This window comes from Bufo gargarizans, chromosome 3 (assembly GCF_014858855.1).
Source record: "Bufo gargarizans isolate SCDJY-AF-19 chromosome 3, ASM1485885v1, whole genome shotgun sequence".
NCBI classification, from domain to species: domain Eukaryota; kingdom Metazoa; phylum Chordata; class Amphibia; order Anura; family Bufonidae; genus Bufo; species Bufo gargarizans.
In genome coordinates this window covers 66,271,953-66,296,224 of record NC_058082.1, presented here as the reverse complement: position 1 = coordinate 66,296,224, position 24,272 = coordinate 66,271,953, and the positions used below count along the sequence as shown (strand labels likewise).

The 24,272-nt window shown below is 43.0% G+C and overlaps 1 protein-coding gene across 1 annotated transcript in view; it reads right to left on the bottom strand.

Annotated features, from left to right (window-relative positions):
• Positions 1-1,914: 1,914 nt before the first annotated feature.
• The window catches only part of LOC122931114 (electroneutral sodium bicarbonate exchanger 1), a 287,005-nt gene continuing 264,647 nt past the window's right edge, over positions 1,915-24,272 (bottom strand). The window contains exons 21-25 of the mRNA XM_044285063.1: positions 10,803-10,976; positions 8,942-9,079; positions 7,461-7,561; positions 5,273-5,374; positions 1,915-2,828 (exon numbers count right to left, since the gene is read on the bottom strand). Of these exons, the coding sequence (XP_044140998.1) occupies positions 2,819-2,828; positions 5,273-5,374; positions 7,461-7,561; positions 8,942-9,079; positions 10,803-10,976 (525 nt within the window). The 3' untranslated portion in view covers positions 1,915-2,818. The remainder of the gene's footprint in view (positions 2,829-5,272; positions 5,375-7,460; positions 7,562-8,941; positions 9,080-10,802; positions 10,977-24,272) is intronic.

The window sequence follows — 24,272 nt, the reverse complement described above, 5'->3', positions numbered from 1 at the left end:
ACAAACTGTCACAAATCAGGTTTAGCAATAAAATACACGTACATATTTACAATGATATATGCAAATGGAATAAAAATAAAATGAACGCAAAAACAAAAAAATCAGCACTAGCTAGACAGAAGACTGCTGCCTGCTTACCTGAAGCAAGTCGGGATAACTTTTAGGAACAATGTTCCATTGGTTAAACCTAGTTGGTTAGTATTTATGTTATTTGTTGCTGTAATACCCACATGCCCAGTAGGTGGAGATGTTATCACTGGAGGATCAGGCATTCACTCTAATCAGTTTGAAAGAGGGTGACATTTGGCTTGTAGCAGCTAATAATTAAATTACACGAAGCTATAATTCAATTCTTTAGTTAGTTCAGTGTAATCCCGGCAGAGGATAGGTCTAGTATCAGTTCAGCTCGGATCAGCTGAAATTGCCTTAAATTACAAAGCTATATAAACTCTTATTGCATACCGAAAAATACAATGAAAATCAAGGAAATTTTACTAGAGATAGAAAAAAAAAAAATAAGATTTATAGATTACACTGAAATTGTAATCACAACATCTTGTGTGAGTGCTAAACATCTGCCACGTTTGCCTACGACTTTAGGTTGAGACTCACCCACAGCGATACACTATGCCGAATGTCCAGTTTATACAAGGTCTACAGATGCACAGATATTCACATAAGCTTGTGCCATAGACAACACCAAGAGCCTGTGACAAATAATTGCTGATTATATATGTTCATCTCTGTCTCGAATCCTTCGGCTGATGCTGGTAATAGGATTATATATTTACAGGAAACCCATGTCACATGCCTAGAATGCTTGGTAAAGGAGCATAAAATATTAAGAAAAATACCTTCAAAGAGATACATAAAAAAAAACAACACTGGTGTCTGCACTCTTATTGCCATGTCATTAAAGATGCTAAATAAAAGTGGATTACACAGAAAATGTAAAATACCTAGTCTATTACTTTCCAATAAGGCGCAAAATAAACTATTCACTACACCAGATTAAAGGAAGAGCAGTGCATCGATTCTCCAGGCTATGGTCACCTTTTTATTGCTCCAATTCAGCGCACATTAAATATCTCCAAGCGTTTTGCATCTGCAGCTCCTATGCAGACCTATGTGTCCTTATAGGTGCAAATTATAAAGTACCTGTATACTATGGCACTCCCGTTCAATTTGATCCCTACTTCTTTCTAGCATACATTTGGTGGATTAGCACAAACGCAAGTATAAATTCAGTACCAGACTACAAAGTGCTTGTTCGTAGTCTGTAACCATGGAGAGACATGGGAATGTACTGGAACAGCAGGCGCTAAATAGTAGACCTTAAGACTATTTCAAAAAGTGCGTAATCTTTTTTTTTTTGAGGTGCAATGTAAAGGTGTAAATAGCCTTAGAGTCTAGATGTAACAGAGTTGGAATGGTCATTTATGTGTTTCTTCTATTACGCAATGGGAGAACATGCGCACGGCCCCTCCATTCATTTCTGTGGGAGTTCCGGAGATAGCCGAGTACAGTGCCGCCGTCCTACCACTGGGACCCCCACCGATCTAATAGTGAATTGAAACAACCTGAATATCCTTTTAAAGTGTAACTGCCATTCTATTTGTATTTGTGTATAATGTGTAGGGGCAGTGATGCTGACCCTTTTTTGTAATATTCTTTAATTACTGAAATCATACATTTCTATTAGAAAATTAGCGCTAAAGTGGCCCATTTTGAGCCTTAGAAACGCTCCTCTGTCTTCTGTTTACATAACTGTGGAGACGCGCTCCATACTGACTGTGTTATGTAAACAGAAGACAGAGGAGCGTTGCTAAGGCTCGAAATGGGCAACTTTACAGCTAATTTTCTAACAGAAATGTATGATTTCAGTAATTAAATTATATTACAAAAAAAGTCAGCATCACTGCCCCTACACATTACACAAATACAAATAGAATGGCAGTTACACTTTAAGTTTTTTTTTTTAATAAGCTCTGTTGTCTCATACACCGGTTTGCGAGACAGTCCCATGAAAAAAAGTACTCTGGCTGGTACATAGTAAGTTTATCTGTATTCCTATGTCAAAACCACAGGTAATATAATGTGCTATCATGGCGCAACTAGTTAAATGACAAATTCAGCACTGCTATATCTACACAGCATACACTGCTCAGACTTCTGGGCTGGAAATTATAGGCACAAAAACTAAATAAAAGTGTACTCCATTCTAACTGCATACTGACTGATTGTAATACATTACATCTCACCAAACAGCAGTGCGCCCACCCAGGTCAGGCCCCTGCCAGCGGTCTAGATGCTGTGAACCTGTATTTTGCAAGACAACCAGCCAATTACCACTGCATGTCTGAATATATTGTTTTCTATGTCGTACAAAACTCTAGACTATACTCATGTGCTAGGAGTACATAGTAACATTTCTATTTTGGCTGGCAAATAGGAGAACAGGTAATATGTAGTCTGAATGTTCCCCTCACAGGGGTAAGTGGATCTTGTGAGATTCTCAGAATCCTTCTTGTCACGCTTTCACTGAATTCATGTAAAGTCCCAGTTCGAGATTGCTGTGGTGGAGACTCCCTCTTTACATGTGCACCGATGGCACTGGACCATACCAGCTTGTTAAAGCACACACTGAAAATTAAATAGAAAAACTATACATTTATATAAGAAAAAAATTCGGATGGCTTTAACATGGATCCTTCGTGTGAAGAAAATACGGGGTCTCCTTTCAAAAACGGTATGCCACATTTGGGTCTTGGCCTTTCCCTGAGTCATCGCAGTGTCCTTCACTTGCCAAGACGCCTATTTACAAAAAGCTGCAAGAAATGGAAATGAAATAGTTATAAATAGCAATAATTCTGACGTGAGCAGCACATTTTTATAAATAAGCCAGTCATGGTCGATTACACTCATTTACAACAACAGTTCTACAATACATCAGGTCAGTGACTTTACAGTTAGGGAATGTGTCATCAGAAAATGACCTATTGTTTAAATCCCGTTTTTATGTTTAACATATTTTTTAAGAATTTTTGAGGAGGTTATTTTTAATTTTCCACGTCACTGTCCATATTTAAACAAAAAAGATAAAATCCTGCAGTTTTCCAACTGGCCACTAAGGCTGTATTTACACGAGTCAAAAATCGTCCAGATTATCAGATTATTCCTGCAAGAGGTCGTTCCCGACTAGGGTTGCCTCGATACCAAAATTTGGATTCGGTTTCGATACCATAAAAAAGTATTGCAATACTCGATAACATGAAAAAAATAAAAAATAAAAAAACACACAAAAAGCTGCCTGCATTCCGCATTTTATGGAACGTCCGGCCCATAATAGAACAGTCCTATCCTATTTTTTGGTGGGACAAGGTGACTAAAAATGGTGAATTGTGCATTTTTTCTATTTTTTTACAACGTTCACTGCATAGAAGATATTTTTTTATATTTTAATCGTTTGGACTTTTCGGATGTGGCGATATGTAATATGTTTATTTATTTATTGTTTATATATTTGATATGTAAAATTGGGAAAGGAGGGTGATTTATACTTCTAGTTTGGTGTTTTTTTTAATTTACTATTAGCCCCCTTAGGGGCTACAACCTAGGATCTTTTTATCCCTTGTCCTATTCACCCTAATAGAGCTCTATTAGGGTGAATAGGACCTCACACTCTGCCTGCTGCCCTGTGCATAATACACACGGCATCAGGGAGCTTATCATGGCAGCCAGGGCTTCAGTAGCATCACCACTGTTTTTAAATACTGGGGAGGGGGCGCACTGCGCCACCAATGAAGATAACTCGCCCATTAATTCAAATACAGGAGGCGGGTACTGGCTGCAGAATCATATAGCCGGCACCCGACCTCTATGAGAGGTAGCTGCAATCCGCGGCAGTTAACCCCTCAGGTGTAGAAACTGAGCTCATGAGGAGACATGAAGTACAGAGAGTAGGGTGGGGATCTGGCTAGTCTTCATTATGACAGCCCCAAATTACCACAGTCTGTCCTGTCCTTCTCTGTACTTCATGAAGATCCAAACAGCTGTACTCAGGATCATAATCCTGACAAGTAGAGCAGAGAGGAGGATGAGGCAGCTCTTTAGCTCAGTGTTGTGAAGTGACTTGTGCTGCTGTGTGATTAGGACAGGTTTTGTGTGCACTAATATGACGGCGGCCATTTTATTTCTCCTAATGATTGCTTCGTAGACAAAACGAGCCATTATAACTAATGAACGCTACTTGGGAATATATTTATGATAAAGTAATATTTAAGTATTTTCATTTTCTTAATTCCCAGAGAACCCCTTTAAATTGTAATGCTCTGCTGGAAAAATGGTCAGGATTATCAGACTGCCCAAAACAATTAAAAAAGAGCTTCATCGGTAATCATGGGCAGCATGAAACAATAATGCTTACCCTTTTTAAGTATAGATAGAGGGAGTGGTCAAGTAAACCAAAAGTTTCTCATTGGAATTATTGGTCAATATAGTTGCCCACTGATTTCAGGCAGGGGAGGACTGGGAACTTGAAGTGACCCTGGAAAAAATACTAAAAGTGACCCCTTTTGTAGTGGGGTCCAAATTGATGGAAGGCAGAGCCAGCAATACTATATTGTGGCACATTATACCATCCCACCAGAGCCAAATACCAATCTAACACAAAATACTGCCAGCAGATACAAAATGCTTCCCCAAAAACTTCCACTAGCCTGTAAGGTCTATGTCCATTCCGCCCCTGATTTCAGGGTCACATTGTTTGTTTTTTTTTCAAAATAAATTGACATCACATTTCCTCACACAGCTAAAAGATTATGGCAGAGGTCTGATCACCATGTGAGGGCATACAAGCCTGACAAGCCTTTTTTTCTCCAGAGGACTCTTATAAGACCACCTTCACATCATTGTTTTGCTTTCTGTTCTTCTGATCCAGCAGAAGAACAAAAGAATAAAAAAAGGGTCCTTGATTTTGTGCATCCGTTGTGTTTATTTTGCATCCGTTTTTGTCTGTTCCCTCTGAGATCCGTTATTTTTGACGGCGGAAAAAGTCCTCCATAGAAGACTTTTTCCTTGTAAAAAAAAAAAACAAACTGACAAAAACAGATGCAAAATAAAGGATGTTTTTTTTTCCCTATTCTTCTGATGGATCAGAAGAACGGAAAACAAAACAATGATGTGAACGTGGCCTAACTAGTTATCTCTGCTGAGTCTCCTGCTTGTAGTCCCATAAGATTACAAATGGCCTATGAGCCATGATGTTTCTCACCTTCTCTCCTTTGATTTTGAGCTTTCGTTATTCATGCTGAGTGCTTTCCACACAGTAGTTTTCGGCATCTCATCCGAGATATTTATATCAGAAGGATCGCACCTTAATAAAAAAAATAATAAAACAACATGACTATTATAGAAGGCAATGGGAATTTCAAGCATAGGTCTTACATTAGGAGTACATTCACATGACCGTATGTATTTTGAGGTCTGCAAAACGCGGATCCACAAAATACCAAGGATGTTCAGTTTTTGCGAACCTACTGATAGATCAGGATAGATCATCAGCATCTGATCAGCGGGGGTCCAACACCCGGGACCTCCGCCGATCAGCTGTTTGAGAAAGCAGCGGTGCTATAGCAGCGCCGCGGCCTTCTCACTGTTTACTGCTGGCCCAGTGACGTCACGACTAGTATCAACTTGCCTGGGCGCGGCTAAGCTCTGTTCACTTGAATGGAGCTTAGCCCCGCCCAGGCAAGTTGAAACTAGTTGTGACCGCAAAGGGCCTGCGGTAAATAGTGAGAAGGCCGCGGCGCTGCTGGAGCTCCGCTACCTTCTCAAACAGCTGATCGGCAGGGGTCCCGGGTGTCAGGTCTCCGCCGATTAGAAGCGGATGATCTATCCAGAGGATAGATCATCAGTTTAAACAAAGTGCAGAACCCCTTTAACTGAGACAATGAAATAAAAAGGAAATCACCTACAGTTATCCCTTTAATTCAGCTGACAAGTCACTAAGGGTAGGGGATAGCAAAGGGCCATGGCTCAAAAGGAATCTATCATCTCTAAGATTCCCTTAAAGTAAACTAAGTGTATAGTGTAAATGAGTCCAATTATGTACTGCCTTTTTCGGACTATAAAACACACCTGACTATAAGACGCACCCAGGTCTAGACATCAGAAAATGAGAAAAATATATATTCTACTTAATAAATCTTCCCTGGTGGTTTAATGAAGTGGAGGGGTCAGGGTCACTAACTTTAGGGTCTAGCGTAGAGAGGGTTAATAGTTTTGGTCAGCTCCTATTAGTCTTGGTGTCCATTGTAACAAGCAGCCATTGTGCTTGTGGTCATCTGTACCTATCAAAGTAAATGTTTCTCTTTCTCCTGTCATTGTTATGTAGCGTCTCGCCATGCTTGTTCTGCTATAGTATTTATTGTTTTAGGTACTTTTTTTTTTTTTTACTTTCCATGATCAGGACGTTATACAAATACACACACACAGCTCTGCAGCACACACTATACATACACACAAACAGAACTCTGCTGTATGCACAGCTGGCATATATATGCGCACACACGGTCCTGCTGCATACACACCCGACAAAACACAGGTGTCATCCGTGTGCTGTCCGCATCCATATGCCCGTTCCACAAATTATAGAACAAATCCTATTCTGGTTTGCAAAACAGGACCACAGGAGTCAATGGGACCAAAAAATAAATGCGGACAGCACACGGATCCACAATGTGCAGTCTGCAAACGGAAACAGTCGTCTGCACGAGGCCTAATTGGAGTTTGCAACTCCTTTCACTGCAGCTGGGAGACCTTCAAGATGGAGAAGGCTGTGATTCTAATAGTCCTCTCCATGATGGCTCACTGTTCTCCCCTGCCTGCACTGATCACCTAGGTGTTGGCCAGGGAGAGAGAAAAGTGTGCAGATGCACAACTTTCTCTCTGACTGTGCAAAGCGGTGTATAAGAGCTCTGCTGCATCATTAAAGGGTTCTTCCTTGACTAATTAAAAAAATTAAAATCAGACATCATACAGTACATGACGGTCTCTTTCTAACAAAGCTAGAACCAGCCCTGTACCTCACGTGAATCCAGAGATCTCCTAATTCATTGCTGGCAGCTCAGTGGGCGTGTCTATGCTCTACCTATCACAGCTCAGGAGGCAGTTGAAGGATGACACTGAGCATGTGCGGCCTTCTCAGTGAGCAGGTCAAAGAATAGAGAAAAAACAAACAAACAGCAGGTGGCGCTATACAGATGAATTTTATTGAATAACTCAGTGGCTATACAAAATTTTTAATTACATGCAATTACAAAAGTATTCAAATCCAGGTACTGGTTTGAAAACTCTAGAATACTTTTTGTGGGGAACTCCTTTCAGGAAGCAGTCAGGGAAGTTTGGCACTGCTGGAGAAAGAAAGAGAGAGAAATAAAGAGAAAGAGAGAGACACTTACCGTGTATTATTGTTTCTGCCAGGGCTGCCCAATAACTTTCTGGTTTCTAAGGGAAGCTGTGCTCCTTTATCATCTGAAGCCTGCAACATCTTCTCTGCTTCCTATAAAAAAAAGTTTCCAGTAATTACTGTAATGCGTTATGTCTGCCTTTTCTTTATGCATAGGACAGTTTATCCTAGTTAATAAATAAATTGAATATGTATCATTTCTGCAAAGCTATTACACAAGCTATTTGTCCAAAACCATCCAGGACAGATCATAAGAGGGAATCTAGAGGGAGTGATATACAAAGCTTATTCTTAACTCTATCAGACTTTGTAGACAGATCATAGCACGTTATGGTCATAGCACGTTGGTCATAATTGTAAGAAGATAACACATTTACAGCTTGTATTGTACTGTAGTGACATCTAGTGGAATCAATTGGTAATACAGATATATAAAGACTTTTATTTCGGCCTTTTCCTTGTTTCAAGATAACTACCTGCCGTAATCAGCATTGAAAATGCATATGTAGCCCACTGCACATTGGAAAATTCAGAGAAAGATGGATTTCCACCATATGCATTGCCTTGGAGAGGGAGCAACAGAATCACGCTATAATATACTTGATCTGTAAATGCTATAAAATATATCTAAAATAATTTCCTTATATTTTTTTTTTAAGCTACGGCATTTTCTCTTTTTCCCATGGAAGAGAGTTAGTTGTGACTGCAACCTATATCACTCCTATTGCTACAAAGCTGTCATTGAGGATAATAGCAAGCAACCGGTCCGTCAAGTAATTTTACAGTATGGAAGCTACTATAAAAGAAACAAGTGCCTAGAACATATTCAGTGTCAGACAGGTGCAGATCCCACCTCGAGAACAGACGCCCCCCCAAAGTGGAGGAGAGTGCACAGCGCAATCACAGCCAAACTCCATTCACTGCTATGGGAGTTCCAGCAGTCCCATAGAGGTGAATGGAGAGGTGTCTGTGCATGTGCAGTGTGCTCTCCATTCACTCCTATGGGACTCCTGAAAATAGCCGAGCGCTCACGCTTGGCTATTTTCTGACCTCCCACAGAAGTGAATGGGAGCAAACCGCAGTTTTCTTTAGGGGCCAAGTTCTGGAGGAAAAAATGCTTCATCTGTAACTGTTGCTCAATATGAACGAAAATTGCAGTGTTAAGAAATACGACTGTCAGCCTATGCCAACTTTCACATATATTTATATGCATATAACCAGGGGTGCACCTAGCCTTTCTGCTACCTGAGATGAAAACTGAAACGCGCCTCCCCTCAATGCCAATTTCTTAACCTAACCCCTTTGCCACAATGAAAGCGCTCATTGCCCATGGCCCTCCTGCTGCCCCCCTCTTGCCCCTATCTGGTGCTGCCTGAGGCGATCGCCTTACCTGGCCTCATTGGTGGTGCCCCCCTGCATATAACAGTCATACACAGCTGTACATTACATGCTTTACAGGTCTCCATCCTTTACCTCCAGTTCCTTGGCTTTGTTCTTCGCATCATCCAGTTTCTTCTTCTTACTCTCCGGCATCAAGTCGTCCAGCCAGCTCAGCTCCCGGTTAGTGAAACAGAAATCCATTACTTTGCGGACAAACACCAGAGCCAGGACCTGTCACAAGCAAATAGTCACTAGCATTACCATAAGGAGGCGAGTAAAGCTGGAAGAATCTAAGTAACTTCTCCAAATGATTCACATGATATACTCTAGGCACAGAGGGTGTCTAGCTGCACAACATGTCATTATATCAATATTACACAAGCCATGAACGCTTACACCTAATACTCATTTATCATATCTGTGTTCTTGTTCCAAACGTGACACATGGGTTGCTTTTTATACGCCCTTTCCCACTGGATAGACAACAGCAAATCTTTGGGACTTGTCAGTGCTCCTCTCTCTAAACATGTCCTCCAAAATAGGGACAGCACTGAAACTATTAGTAGTGTATTCACACTGCTGTAAGACAAGACGTGAGGCCTTTGGGTGATTATATCACTATTCTTCAGAAAGATTAATAGTAATGGTGTTTCTTACCCCACACACCCTGGCTCTACAGACACTAATGCTACTAATCCGCCTGAAGAAGAGCGCCAGAAACATTGCTCTCTCACGGTGGTGGAGAGACAGAGAACTTACTTATGATGCTTCTCCTTCTAAGGAAAGATCACAAAGTACATATCTGGCAACACCTCTATTGATGCATTTCACCCTAAAAATAAACTCTAGCGAATTCTGGAGCTTCCTGAGTTTCTTTGAGAGTACTTCAATATTTATCTGTAAAGAATAAATCAAGGCAACTGGACGAACTGTAGATTTCTTGAAAACGTTTCACTCAGCTTTCTCAATTCTGAGTGATTTCTGAGTGTACAATCACTCAGAATTGAGAAAGCTCGTTGGAAGAACGAGTGAAACGTTTTCAAGAAATCTACAGTACGTCCAGTTGCCTTGATTTATTCTTTACAGATATACCATGATCTGGATAAATGAGAACCTTCACAGACATACTTCACTATTTGTCCTCGCAACAGATCCCTCAGACAGTGGGCATCTGAGGTGGACGTCCCACCAGCAACTGTATCCCTAGCATTTCTCAGGGCCATATGGATTGGGGAGACTGTTTTATAGGTGGTGGGTGGGAGGGTTGGGTGATGGCAGGAGAAATGTTAGCTATCCAAAACTAAGTGTTATATAGGATATCTGATTGCAGATCCCGTGAAAATCTAATATCGGAGATTTAGCAAAACAGGTGGAATGGAAAAGAGGAGCAGTAGTCCACTTATTCCCTGCACCAAGTTTGACAAATCTCTTCCAATGTGTATTGGGATATATGACCTCCTGATTGTACCATGGGGGAAGAGGATTTGGATGATTCAGATAAATATCCCATCTGATCCTCCTAAAACAACATGCATATACTGGATGAGCATGCTAATAGAGCAGATGTAGAAGCAATAGTTCCTCTGACTGTTACCTTCTGTGCATGGTCAGGTTTGACCTTTTGAGAAGTAATACCATTTAAAGAATGTGCACAACATGAGGCTCATGCACATGGTCGTATTACAGCTCAATTTGTACGGAGCTGTAATAAGGCAGCCACACAGGTACAAATACAGTGGAAACATTTTTTCCATAGCACTCCGTATATACAGAGCTATAGCATTGCTTCTAGGGGAGAATATCTCTATATACAAGGAGTCTGACTGAGCCTGCATGGCGGTGAACAAGGACTGTAAGGCTCCATACTAAGGTGACATACAGGCGCCGTACCAGTTTACATTAGTTATTTCAGAAATTGGTAAAAATGGTCTTTCCGAAAAATGAATAGACATACCATCATAGGAAACACAATTGCAGCTGGAGAAGCTTTAATAACCCAAAGTAGAACCAGGCAGGTGAGCTGGATTATAGTGAAAAGGTGGACTTTGCGCAGAGGAACGTGCCGCAGGTAGATAAAGTCCGGCTGGTGTTTTGCTGGCATTGCAAACAGAAGGAGACGGTCGAAGAACTGCAATTAGAAAAAGAAAAATGAGAAAAAGGGAACAAAAGAAACACATTAATTGCTAATGGCTTTAGCGTTAGGTTTCATTATTATGTTAATTGTAGGTCAACCTTAGCATTTCAAACTTATTTTCCTAGAATTTAGCAGCTGTTCTGCTGCATATTATAGCTTTGATCACTGAGACTGAATGATATTTGAAATATAAAAAAAAAACATATCTTATACAGCACATACAAGAAACTATTAAAGTTGGAAGATTTCATTAGAAAAGTCCATAAATTGTAATAATTCTTATAAAATTAAGGCAGGTTTATTACAGGTCTATTCCACCTAAGATGTAGCGATCCAACCTACATCAGGGATACACCCCTTAGAAGTACATGATGCAAAAAAAGAAAAATGGCAAAGTACAATAGGAAAAAGTAATGTGCTTTGCTTCAAATAACAATTTTAATAGTAGGAATCAAAATTCCAATTTGAGTTAAATGGGTTGTGTGGTTTTAGGAGGAAACTAGACAACACAGAGGATCCTCCTGCAATAAAGAGCTGACTATTACTTAACTGGCAGATCTCACGCCATTGCCCTGGTTTTCCAGCAGTGATGTTGCATCTAAAATGTGTGACTACAGTAGCCAATCACTGTCCTCAGCAGTACATCATAAGGCCAATAATTGGCTGCAGCACTCACGTGCTGTTGCAGTGGCCGGGTTTGGGGTGGCCCCACTGCTACACTGGGTCCCCCGGACACAGTCGAGGTGTCACCGCGTGTTACTGATCTCCAGAAGGGATAGTAAGGCATAGTGCACCCCAATGGGAAATAAGTCCAGGGAGTGAGTGTCTGCAGTAATCCAGGGTGCTTCTTTACTGGAGGAATTCAGGCGAGGCATAGGGCTGACTTCTCCAGTCTTCTCGTTGGCAGAAGAAGGGTTTGATGCTGAGGAAAGGCCTGAGCTAGCTGTCCCTTTCTCGCTCTCAGATGGTTGGTACCCTGGTCAAAGGCTGGAGGCCCAAGGTCTATAGCTCAGTAGTCCAGGTGGCTCCTTGGTCATAGGGTTGGTGACCCTTGGTCTGTGGCTCAGAGTCCCCTTCTCAGCGTCTTCTTCTGGTCACTCATGCAGACAGGCATGAGTCTCCTCTTCTAATCACTAATCCCTAACTGCAGAACACTAAGGGTTATGATTGCTCTCCTTATATACAGTTTTTAGCTAGACTGCAACCTTTTAGTGGGAGGGGTGTAGTGGAGAAACTCAGCACAAGCAATCACAAAGTTACCACTCCTGTCTGTCATAGACTTACATTAGAGCTTCAATGATACTCAATGGCAATGACACAAGTTTCCAGACACAATAACAACGCTAAACCAGACTTTTAAAAGATCAGGATGTCTGGGTTTAATCCTTTCTACCCCAGGCCAGTTTTCACCTTCTTGCCCAGGTTATTTTTTTGCAAATCTGACATGTGTCACTTTATGTGGTAATAACTTTGAAACATTTTTACTTATCCAAGCCATTCCGAGACACATTGTAGTTCACGACAATGCTAAACTTTAGTCAACATATTTTTTCCTTTATTTATAAAAAAAATCCCAAATTTACCCAAAATTGTGAAAAATTCTCAATTTTCTAAATTTGAATTTCTCTACTTTTAGGACAGATAGTAATGCCTCATAAAATAGTTATTAGTCATCATTCCCCATATGTCGGCCTTATGTTGGCATCATTTTGTAATCATTTTTTTAAGCACCAATTCAGTTATAAATTGATTTTGAGGGGCTTACATAATGGAAACCACCCATAAATGTCCCCATTTTAGAAACTACACCCCTCAAATTATTCAAAACTGATATTACAAACTTTCTTAACTCTTTAGGTGTTCCACAACAATTAAAGGAAAATGGAGGCGAAATTTCAAAATTTAATTTTTTATGCAGATTTTTCATGTTAATCAATTTTTTCTTGCAACACAGCAAAGGTCAACAGCAAACTAAACCTCAATATGCAATACTCTGATTCTGCAGTTTACAGAAATACCCCATATGTGGTGGTAAACTACTCTATGGGCAGTTGGCAGTGATCAGAAGTAAAGGAGCGCCATATGGATTTTGGAGGCAGATTCTGCTAGAATGGTTTTTAGGCACCATTTTGTATTTAACAGCTTGCAGCCACTGTAACGCCTATAGGCATCCGGGCGGCAGTGCTCTCAGGTCTCAGCGACGCCTGTTGGCGTCATCTTGTGAGACCCGAGATTTCAGCGGCGCGCAGCTCTGAAGTTAAACTACTCGCATTCGCTGGCAGGCTGTAGATGTTTAAAAAAAATCGCATCAGAAAGGTATATTAGACGCTGTTTTGTTAACAGCGTCTGATATACCTGCTACCTGGTCCTCTGGTGGTCCCTTTTGCTTGGATACACCACCAGAGGACAGAGGCAGCTCTGTAAGCAGCACCAAGCACCACACTACACCCCCTCCCGTCACTTATTAACCCCTTATTAACCACTCATCACCCCATATAGACTCCCTGATCACCCCCCTGTCATTGATCACCCCCCTGTAAGGCTCCATCCACGGATCCGCAAAACACGGACACCGGCAATGTGCTTTCCGCATTTTGCGAATCCGCACATTGCCAGAACTATATAGAAAATGCCTTTTCTTGTCCGCAATTGCGGACAAGAATAGGACATGTTCTATATTTTTGCGGAACGGAAGTGCGGACCCGGAAGTGCAGATCCGCAATTCCGGATCCGAGCGGGACAAAGTCTGTCCCCATTGAAATGAATGGGTCCGCAATTCCCACCGCCAGTTAGTTAGCTACTTGTTGGGTAGTTTAGCGCCCAGCCCACCGCACCGCAGTCACTGATTAGTCGCTGATTAGCTTCACCGCTGTCGCTAATCAGCACTAGTACTATATAGTATCTGTAAGACTGATCGCAATTAGATCTATATCAGTACATTAGAGTCACCTTAGGCTCTGATCACTGCAAAAACACTGTAAAATCGCTGCGGCGCTATAAAGATCACTTTTGAGCTTTTGGGATCTTTATTAGCGATCACAGCTTTACTTCGCAAGCACTCCTATGTCCTTTCCCCTCTTTTTTTTTTGCACATTTTTTGGCAGAGATTTTTTTCATCCACATTGATCGATGCGAATGAAGAAATCTGTGCCGTTCATTTTTTCTTTCAGCCCAGAGGCCGAAAAAAAAAAATCTCATTATCCATATGCTCAATATAAGGCCTCATGTCGTTTTTTGCCTCCCGCAATTTGAGGAACGGAACGGGCGCCGGCAATATAAATGCCTATTCTTGTCCGCAAAGCGCGGACAAGAATAGGACATGTTATATTTTTTTAGCAGGGCCGCGTAACGGAGTCACGGATGCGGACAGCACACAGAGTGCTGTCCACATCTTTTGCAGCCCAATTGAAATGAATGGGGCTGCATCCGAGCCGCCAAAACGGTGGCTCGGATGCGGACCCAAACAACGGTCGTGTGCATGAGGTCTAAGGAGAATAGCAGAAACTCCTAATGCTGTCCATACATGTAATGATTGTGGAGACCCTTAAATGCCAGGGCAGTACAAACACCCCACAAATGCCCCCATTTTGGAAAGAAGACACCCCAAGGTATTCGCTGAGGAGCATATTGAGTCCATGAAAGATTGAACTTTTTGTCACAAGTTAGTGGAAAGGGAGACTTTGTGAGAAAAAAAATAAAAAATAAAATAAATTTCCACTAACTTGTGCCAAGTTAGTCTATGAACCCGCCATGCCCCTCACGGAATACCTTGGGGTGTCTTCTTTCCAAAATGGGGTCACATGTGGGGTATTTATACTGCCCTGGTGTTTTAGGGGCCCTAAAGCGTGAGAAGTAGTTTGGAATCAAAATGCGTAAAAATGCCCTGTGAAATCCTAAAAGTACTCTTTCTAATTTGGGCCCCTTTGCGCACCTAGGCTGCAAAAAAGTGTCACACATGTGGTATCGCCGTACTCAGAAGAAGTAGGGCAATGTGTTTTGGGGTGTATTTTTACATATACCCATGCTGGGTGAGAAAAATATCTCTGTAAATTGACAACTTTGTATAAAAAAAATTGAGAAAGTTTCTCACACACAGTATGGGTATATGTAAAAATACACCCCAAAACACATTGCCCTACTTCTTCTGAGTACGGCGATACCACATGTGTGACACTTTTTTGCAGCCTAGGTGCGCAGAGGGGCCCAAATTCCAATGAGTACTTTTAGGATTTCACAGGGCATTTTTACGCATTTTGATTCCAAACTACTTCTCGCGCTTTAGGGCCCCTAAAATGCCAGGGCAGTATAAATACCCCACAAGTGATCCCATTTTAGAAAGAAGACACCCCAAGCTATTCCATGAGGGGTATGGTGAGTTCATGTAAAGTTTTATTTTTTGTCACAAGTTAGTGGAATATGAGACTTTGTAAGAGAAAAAACTTCTTTCCAAAATGGGGTCACTTTTTTTTTTTTTTATACTGCCCTAGCATTTTAAGGGCCATAAAGCGTGAGAAGTAGTTTGGAATCCAAATGCGTAAAAATGCCCTGTGAAATCCTAAAGGTACTCATTGGAATTTGGGCCCCTTTGTGCACATAGGCTGCAAAAAAGTGTCACACATGTGGTATCGCCATACTCCGAAGAAGTAGGGCAATGTGTTTTGGGGTGTACTTCTTCTGAGTACGGCGATACAACATGTGTGACACTTTTTTGCAGCCTAGGTGCGTAAAGGGGCCGAAAGTCCAACGAGTACCTTTAGGCTTTACAGGGTTGCTCACAATTTAGCCCCGCCCAAAATGCCAGAACAGTAAACACACCCCACAAATTACCCCATTTCGGAAAGTAGACACCCCAATGTATTCACTGAGGGGCATAGTGAGTCTGTGGGAGATTTTTTTTTTTTTGCCAGACGTTAGCAGAAATGGAAACTTTATTATTATTATTTTTCCTCAGAAAGTGTCATTTTCTGTTAACTTGTGAAAAAAAATTAAATCATACATGAACTCACCATGCCCCTCCGCGAATACTTTGGGGTGTCTTCTTTCTAAAATGGGGTAATTTGGGGGGTATTTATACTATCCTGGCATTCTAGCACCTCAAGAAACATGACAGGTGCTCAGAAAGTCAGAGCTGCTTCAAAATGCGGAAATTCACATTTTTGTAACATAGTTTGTAAACGCTATAACTTTTGCACAAACCAATAATTATACACTTATTGGATTTTTCTAAATCAAAGACATGTAGCACAATTAAGTCTGACACAAACTTGTATAGAAATGTAATTATATTTGAACAATTTTACCAGAAAAAGTTAAAAATACACTTTTGAGAAAATTACGGTCTATTTTGATTAATATCAGAAAAACGAAAAATCTCAGCAGCAATCAAATACCACCAAAAGAAAGCTGTATTTGAGAGAAGAAAAGGAAGTAAAATTCATTTGGGTGCCAAGTTGCATGACCGAGCAATAAACCGTTAAAGTTGTGAAGTGCCGATCTGTAAAAAAAGGGCTTGGTCACTAGGGGGTATAAACCTGTGGTCCTTAAGTGGTTAAAGAGACCCTTCCCTACAGTGGAAACCCTCAAAAAGTGACCCCATTTTGGAATCTACACCCTTCAAAGAAAATATTAAGGGGGGGGTACTGATGTTGCTTTCGCCCCAATTTTTTTTTCACAAGGGGTAACAGGAGAAAAAGCACCCCATAATTTGTTACCCATTTTCTCCTGAATATGGCAACACTGCATATGTGGTGGTAAACTGCTGTGGGGGCACATGGCAGGACTCAAAATGGAAAATGCACCACATGGCCTTTGCGGTGAAGATTTTGATGGATTGGTTGATGGGCGCCATTGGTTTTTCTTTTTTGAGTGATTTTGTTATGTAGTGGGTCATTTTTTTTCGGGATGAGGTGACCTTTTCATTGGTACCATTTTAGGGTACATAAGACTTTTTGATCGCTTGGTATTTCACTTTTTGTGAGGCAATGTGAAAAAAAGGCTATTGTGGCGTGGTTTTAAAATTTTCTTTTTTTACAGTATTCCCCTGAGGGTACATATAATGTCATATTTTTATAGAGCCGGTTGTTACGGACACGGTGATACCCGATGTCTTTAATTTTTATTGTAGGGTCTCATTTTTTGTGGGATGATATGGCGGTTTGATTGGTACCATTTTGGGGTACATAAGACTTTTTGATAGCTTGATGTTACACTTTTTGTGACGCAAGGTGACAAAAAAATTGCTATTTTGGCATAGATTTTTAATTTATTTTTTTACAGCATTCACCTGAGGGGGCATCTCATGAAATATTTGTATAGAGCAGGTTTTACAGACGCGGCGATCCCTAATATGTCTATGATTTTTATTTTTGTTCAGTTTTTCACAGTAAATGGATTCTTGAACAGAATTAAATGCTGTAGGACCTTGTTAAAAACCATTTTAACTAGGAAACTCCTTTAAGTGGCGACGTTTGCTTCCTGCCTTCTATTCCTTCACTGCAGAGGACAGCACTCACTGGTTATTACCACCTCCTGCACCCCCAGATATACTGTAGGTGCCCTGCAATAACCAGTAAGCATTTTCTCTGAGGGCTAACGCACACTGCCATTGTTTTAGTCCGCATCTGAGCCGCATTTTTTTTTATGTGGCTTGGATGTGGACCCATTCACTTCAACAGGGGCCACAAAAGATGTGGACATCACTCCATGTGCTGTCCGCATCTGTTACTCCGTTCTGCAAAATGCAGAACACACATGGCTGGTGTCCTGCGGACCAAAAGAAAAGGTACGGTCGTGTGTATGAGGCCTTACAAGCCGGGAAAGCACTTATTGGTTAACCCTTTAATGACCAGGCCTGAAAAGACCTTAATGACCAGTCACTTTTTTGTGATTTAGTACATGTGGTTCAAACACTTGTAACTTTTTTATCTTTTGGACTACCCCCAAAAACTTTTGCAGCTTTTTATTACATAACACAGAGCTTTTTAATATATATATATTTTTTTTATTAGGGGGAAACTCTACAATAATTTTTTTTTTAAATGTCATTTTTATTCAAACTATAGCTCATTTAAATATGCAAATTATTATAATTAGTTCCCTATATGTGTTCGTTTTATTATACAATATGTGTAGTTTTACATGAATGGGGTGATAAATGTAATGGTTTTGGTTGGTGTGTTTTTTTTAAAGTATTTTACAATTTTAGGGGGAATCTGTCACCAGCGACCTCCTTATCCAGCTGTTTGCATAGACACATAGTTGTGGTTCATCTGATTAAAACACGGTTATGTTTTTGTTGATCCGATGCTCCGTCCCAGAGTTATAATGCTTTTTCTTAATACGCAAATTGGGAGTTTGGTGCAATGAGGGCGTCACTATTCTCTTGTTGCACCCAAGCACCACTCATTTCCGTTGCCAGCCCCTCCCTCGCTGCTTTGCCAGCCCCTCCCTCGCAGGCAGTGATATTACAGTGAAAGAGGGGCTGGACACAGAAAGGAATGGAGCTTGGGAGCAACAAGAGCAATGGCGACACCTTCACTGAGCCAAAGGCCTAACTTGCATATTAAGAAAAGTATAACTCGGGACAGGAGCCTCGGATCAACCAAAGAATAACAGCGTTTTAATCAGGAGAACCACAGCTATGTGTCTATGTAAACAGATGGATAGGGAGGTCGTGGGGACAGATTCCCTTTAAGTGTGTCAAGCTACTGCTGCAGATCTGGCCTCTTCTGGTTGGGACAACACTGAGCAATTAGAGTACAAGACTAGTATTAGATTTAATTAGGTTATTTTATATTCGTGTCATATATCTGCCCCTCTCTTATAGTTGGGTGTGTATGTGTTTCTGTTTTCTCCTCTATGCAGTATATCTGGTTTGGTAACCATTATCCACACCAGCTTTCTATTTTATGATCTGTGTCACTACTTTGTAAAATCCAAAATATATGTATGCAAGTATCTTTTGCGTGTAATAATGTATATAAAGAGAATGATTCCTTAACCTGTCAGACGGGCCTCGTTACCCACAACAACTAATAAGAGCTCCGGTTTCAAATCTTAAGCTCAGTTTACATCACGTTTTTGCCCTACTTTTAACGTACATCTAATATAAAAAAGGTTACAAAAGAGTGATACACAACATTTTTCCATCCTGGTGACCATAGAACTCTATGGAGACGGATGTATGGTATCCGTTTAACATAGATATTTTTTTTATATATACGTTAAAAGTAAGACAAATACGTAATGTGAACCCGGCCCTAAACTGCTATGGAAAAATGAAAGCTGCATTGTGATTAGTTGCTGTGCGCTAGAATTTCCAGTTTATTCTACGTGTTTTCCAGGGTGCTGTCTGTATGGAACTATTTTTGAGTAGGTACAGTAATGAGGAGGATGGGGAAGCAACAGGCCCAGAACTTGGGGTATGAGTTTTGTGACGAAACCAACCTCGCCACGGTGTTTTGGAGGGGGCTGGTTGCTAGCCTCTTGCCTCAGGATTATGGCCCATACTAACTTTAAAGAAAACAGGCCGGCCGCACAGCTTAAATCTGTCTTTGGAATTGTGTTTTATGTTACTATGCGTTCGGTTAAATTGTATGTTATGTGAGGGTACCCAGATAGCTAATATTATTGTATTCGTGTATTCTGAGTGCCATTCACCTAATGATATGCACTCAGACTTGAGCTATCTGGGGATATGTTAAATGTCTGTGTTTGCTGTGGGGGTGTGCCATTGTGTGTTTGGGTGGTGATTCCTGTCCTGTTGTCTCCACGTGTGTATTGGTGTTTTCCCTTTGTCCTGAGACATAATTGGATTGCTCCTCGGGTGTCGCCAGGCAGAGAGGAGGAAACCATGATGCATTGTGGGGATGTGTTGTGTCTGTGTATCCTGAATTTCTGCATATCTGTCCTGTGTCGCAGTCTCCATTCTGGTCCCCTAAGGGCGTGGCCACCAGATGGGGACCTGCATAAATACGGGCGGGTAGCCCTCAATAAAGTGTTCCTGTTTTATCCTTCATCATGCTGAGACTGGTGTTTGGATAACTGATCAAACTGGGGGATTGCTATACGCTGAAGATTTGCTATACTCCCCCTGCATAACTACTAGCTCTTGTAAGAGCTGTTCCTGCTCTCTGGCTGGAGGAGAGGTTCACCCACTGGAGCCTGGAGCCTTGTCGTAGGTCCAGCGTGGGTGGAGGACGGTGAGACCCCAACCAAGCTGCGGCGGTTCGTGGGGTCTGTAGGGCGTACGGTGTCAAGTGGAGTGCTTGGAGTCCTCGGAAAGCACTAGGAGCATCTATCGACGGAGGTACCCGGTCGGGGTGCTAGGCGTTCCGTTACATTGGTGGCAGCAGTGGGATGGCGTCCTAGTGTGAGGAGAAGCAGCTCGGAGACACCGTTCGTGGAGTATATTGAGGGCAACGCTAGTATCCGTACAGTGCCCCTGGCTACAGCAGGATGGAATCGGCTAGTCTTCGAACAGCGTTCCACTACGAGGAGGATGATGACCCGGACTGGAGGGATGCAGTCCGGAAAGGCGTCTGGCACGAGGCCCTGGAAGATGTACAGCGTCGGCGGGGCGGGTGTCTCCCCAGTGAGGAGCAGCAGTTGCGGATGCGAGTGGCCCTGCGAATGCCCCTTCTGGGAGAGGAGCCCCTGAATGAGTGGGTGACAGAACTGGAGAGCCTGGTATGGAAGGAGCTTTGGCTAGATGACGCCTACCAGGCACTCTGGTGGTATGTGATTCGGCACTCTCCCTGGATGGCTGAGCACGACAGACCCGAGGGTGAGGATTATGATGGCCCTGGCCTGTTGTTTGAGGCCTTCGCAGAACCGGAGTTCGGAGATGCTGGAGGGTCCCGGTTCTGGGATATCTATGACTACAGAGAGGCTATGCATGATTGGGCTACAGCGAGAGAGGTGAGACAAGACCTGGCATCTCTAGTCACAAAGGAGTGGGAGCTGGAGCAGGACTACCAATACTTCTTCAGCTCAATTCGGTCCCAATATACACTGCCAGAGAGCTGGGTGGCAGTCCCAGACCTACAACCCTACAGCTGGGAAGACCCGACTGAAGTATCCCCTGCTTCAGTACCAGCTACAGAGGTAGGGGTCCTCATAGACTGGTCCTGTGAGGAACCACAACAGGCAGGTGGAGAAGGGACCGAGGGCTCTCCACTGGGATGCTGGCCCAGACCCTCAGCGGCAGCCGGAGTTGCCAGGTGTGGACGCAGGTGATCCTGACTCGCAAATGTTGAGGGACCTCACAGACTGGTCCTGGGAGGACCCACAGATGGCAGGTGGAGATGGGACCGAGGTCTCTCTACTGGCCTTACAGGGATGCTGGGCCGCCTGCCCAGATCTCCAGCGGCAGTGCATATCACAGGGAGAGGAGACAACCGGTCTCTCTCCCCAGCGGCAACCTGAGTTCCAGGGGGAGGAGATGCGGGGTCCCTCTGCCTTACAGCAACCAGAGTCCTGGGGAGGAGAGGCAACCGGCCTCACCTTCCACCAGCAGCCGGAGATACCGGGAAAAGGGGAACACAAGCCCCTCTGCATGGGCGCAGATGAGACCGCGGGCTCGGTGCCAGTCCTACAGGGATGCTGGACAGTCGGTCCAGATCCCCATCCATCTCCGCAGGGATACCAGGAGGAGGAGGTAAGCGAGCCCTCCCCTTCCCAGCTACTTCCCAACAGAGTTCTGGGGGCAGGGGATGAGCCTGCGCTACCCACTGATTTCTTCCCAGCGGAAGAGCTGGCATCTGGGCAGAGCGCAGTCGGCCTCTGCCCACCAAGTACCTACAGCTCCAAGCTGGAGAACCACAAGGCAGCAAGGAGTCGCAGATGCCCACTCAGCAGCTGGGGACATACGGAACAGAGCCAGGCCCCAAAATTCAACAGGTCCAGTATGGGGTTGTGGTTGGACTGCCAGACTAACTCAGGTACTGACCGTGAGGTCAGGTATCTGGTTAGTCTTCCCTGGAAGGGGGAGATGTGTGACGAAACCAACCTCGCCACTGTGTTTTGGAGGGGGCTGGTTGCTAGCCTCTTGCCTCAGGATTATGGCCCATACTAACTTTAAAGAAAACAGGCCGGCCGCACAGCTTAAATCTGTCTTTGGAATTGTGTTTTATGTTACTATGAGTTCGGTTAAATTGTATGTTATGTGAGGGTACCCAGATAGCTAATATTATTGTATTCGTGTATTCTGAGTGCCATTCACCTAATGATATGCACTCAGACTTGAGCTATCTGGGGATATGTTAAATGTCTGTGTTTGCTTTGGGGGTGTCCCATTGTGTGTTTGGGTGGTGATTCCTGTCCTGTTGTCTCCACGTGTGTATTGGTGTTTTCCCTTTGTCCTGAGACATAATTGGATTGCTCCTCGGGTGTCGCCAGGCAGAGAGGAGGAAACCATGATGCATTGTGGGGATGTGTTGTGTCTGTGTATCCTGAATTTCTGCATATCTGTCCTGTGTCGCAGTCTCCATTCTGGTCCCCTAAGGGCGTGGCCACCAGATGGGGACCTGCATAAATACGGGCGGGTAGCCCTCAATAAAGTGTTCCTGTTTTATCCTTCATCATGCTGAAACTGGTGTTTGGATAACTGATCAAACTGGGGGATTGCTATACGCTGAAGATTTGCTATACTCCCCCTGCATAACTACTAGCTCTTGTAAGAGCTGTTCCTGCTCTCTGGCTGGAGGAGAGGTTCACCCACTGGAGCCTGGAGCCTTGTCGTAGGTCCAGCGTGGGTGGAGGACGGTGAGACCCCAACCAAGCTGCGGCGGTTCGTGGGGTCTGTAGGGCGTACGGTGTCAAGTGGAGTGCTTGGAGTCCTCGGAAAGCACTAGGAGCATCTATCGACGGAGGTACCCGGTCGGGGTGCTAGGCGTTCCGTTACAAGTTTTATGGGGAGTTTGTGTAGGTTGGGGAAAATACGGAGGTGAGGAGCCAAAGAGGTCTTTGGTGTAAACTCTGTAGACAAACGACTTGGCTGGAAGAAGTCGTCATAGTGGTCCGAACCAGATGGAAAAGGCAGGTAAAGTGAACAACTCCAATCAGAGACGTCAACTGTAAGGCTGTATAACTGTACTGTAATCACTTATATTGCCTACAAACACTTATGTAAAGCTGATAGCTAACAATATATCGTCACAGTATGGTGGTAATTGCTGTTTGCACAGTAATAGTATGGTAGTGATAATCAGGCTTGGTCATGGTGTGGCATTTTTGGGGATATAAACCTGTCCAGGTCAAGTGCATTATCAGAGCTGTGTCTCCTAAGCTGTGTACATGTGTGTCCATTACACAACAGATTCAATGAAAGTTCCCATGGAAAACCAGCAAGCAGAGATGTTGAAGCCCACAAGTAACTGATGCAGAAAGTATAATGGAAAAAGTTATAACCTTAATAACATTTATTTGCTGGAACAGGAATACCCCTTTAGCAGAGGAGGACTGGGAACTTAAAGTAGCCCCACATTGTAGGTGGGTCCAAGCGGAAAGAAAGTGGGGCAACACGAATAGGCAGGGCCAACAGAGATAGGTGGGGCTAGCAATACCATAGTGCAGCACAAAATACCGCCCCAGCAGTACAAAATACCGCAGTGCAGCACAAAATACTGCTGCCCCACTGCAGCATTCAACTGTTCCATTGTCCTGAGAAAGAATTCAGAGGGGCACCTGCGCACATTTGCCAGGTGCATAAGTAACTGATGCTACTAGCATTATTAATAGAGAATTAGATCATTATGTCCCTGGCCAGGGGTGTGAGGAGGGCTTGAATGGCCCCCCTGTGCATCTGCCCACTGGGAAATTTCCCTGTAGGGTCTATACCCAGTCCGCCCCTGCTTTTTAGGGATTTCTTAATAACAGGTTTAAAGGGATTAAATCTCAGAAATTGGAAGCATATCGCTAGGACATGCCCCCGCTGGCACGGCTATTTCTTGTAAATTCTTTTTTTATTTTTTGTGAAGCTATTTCTGTCAGCCCATGCAAGTGAACGGAGCGGTGGTCATGCTTGCACTCTCCATTTGTTTCAATAGTACAGCCGGAAGTAACCAAGCGCGCTGCTCGCGAATGAATGGAGAGAAGTCACACATGCATGGTACGCCCTCCTTCACTTTACATTCTCCGTTCTAAAGATAGGTACAGGTCCCAGAGGTGAGACCCGCACCTATCAGACAATGGGGGCATATCCTAACGATATGCCCCCAATGTCTGAGATAATACAACCCCTTTAATATCTTGAGACTGAATCTTTTTTGAAATGTAAAAAACATATTTTTA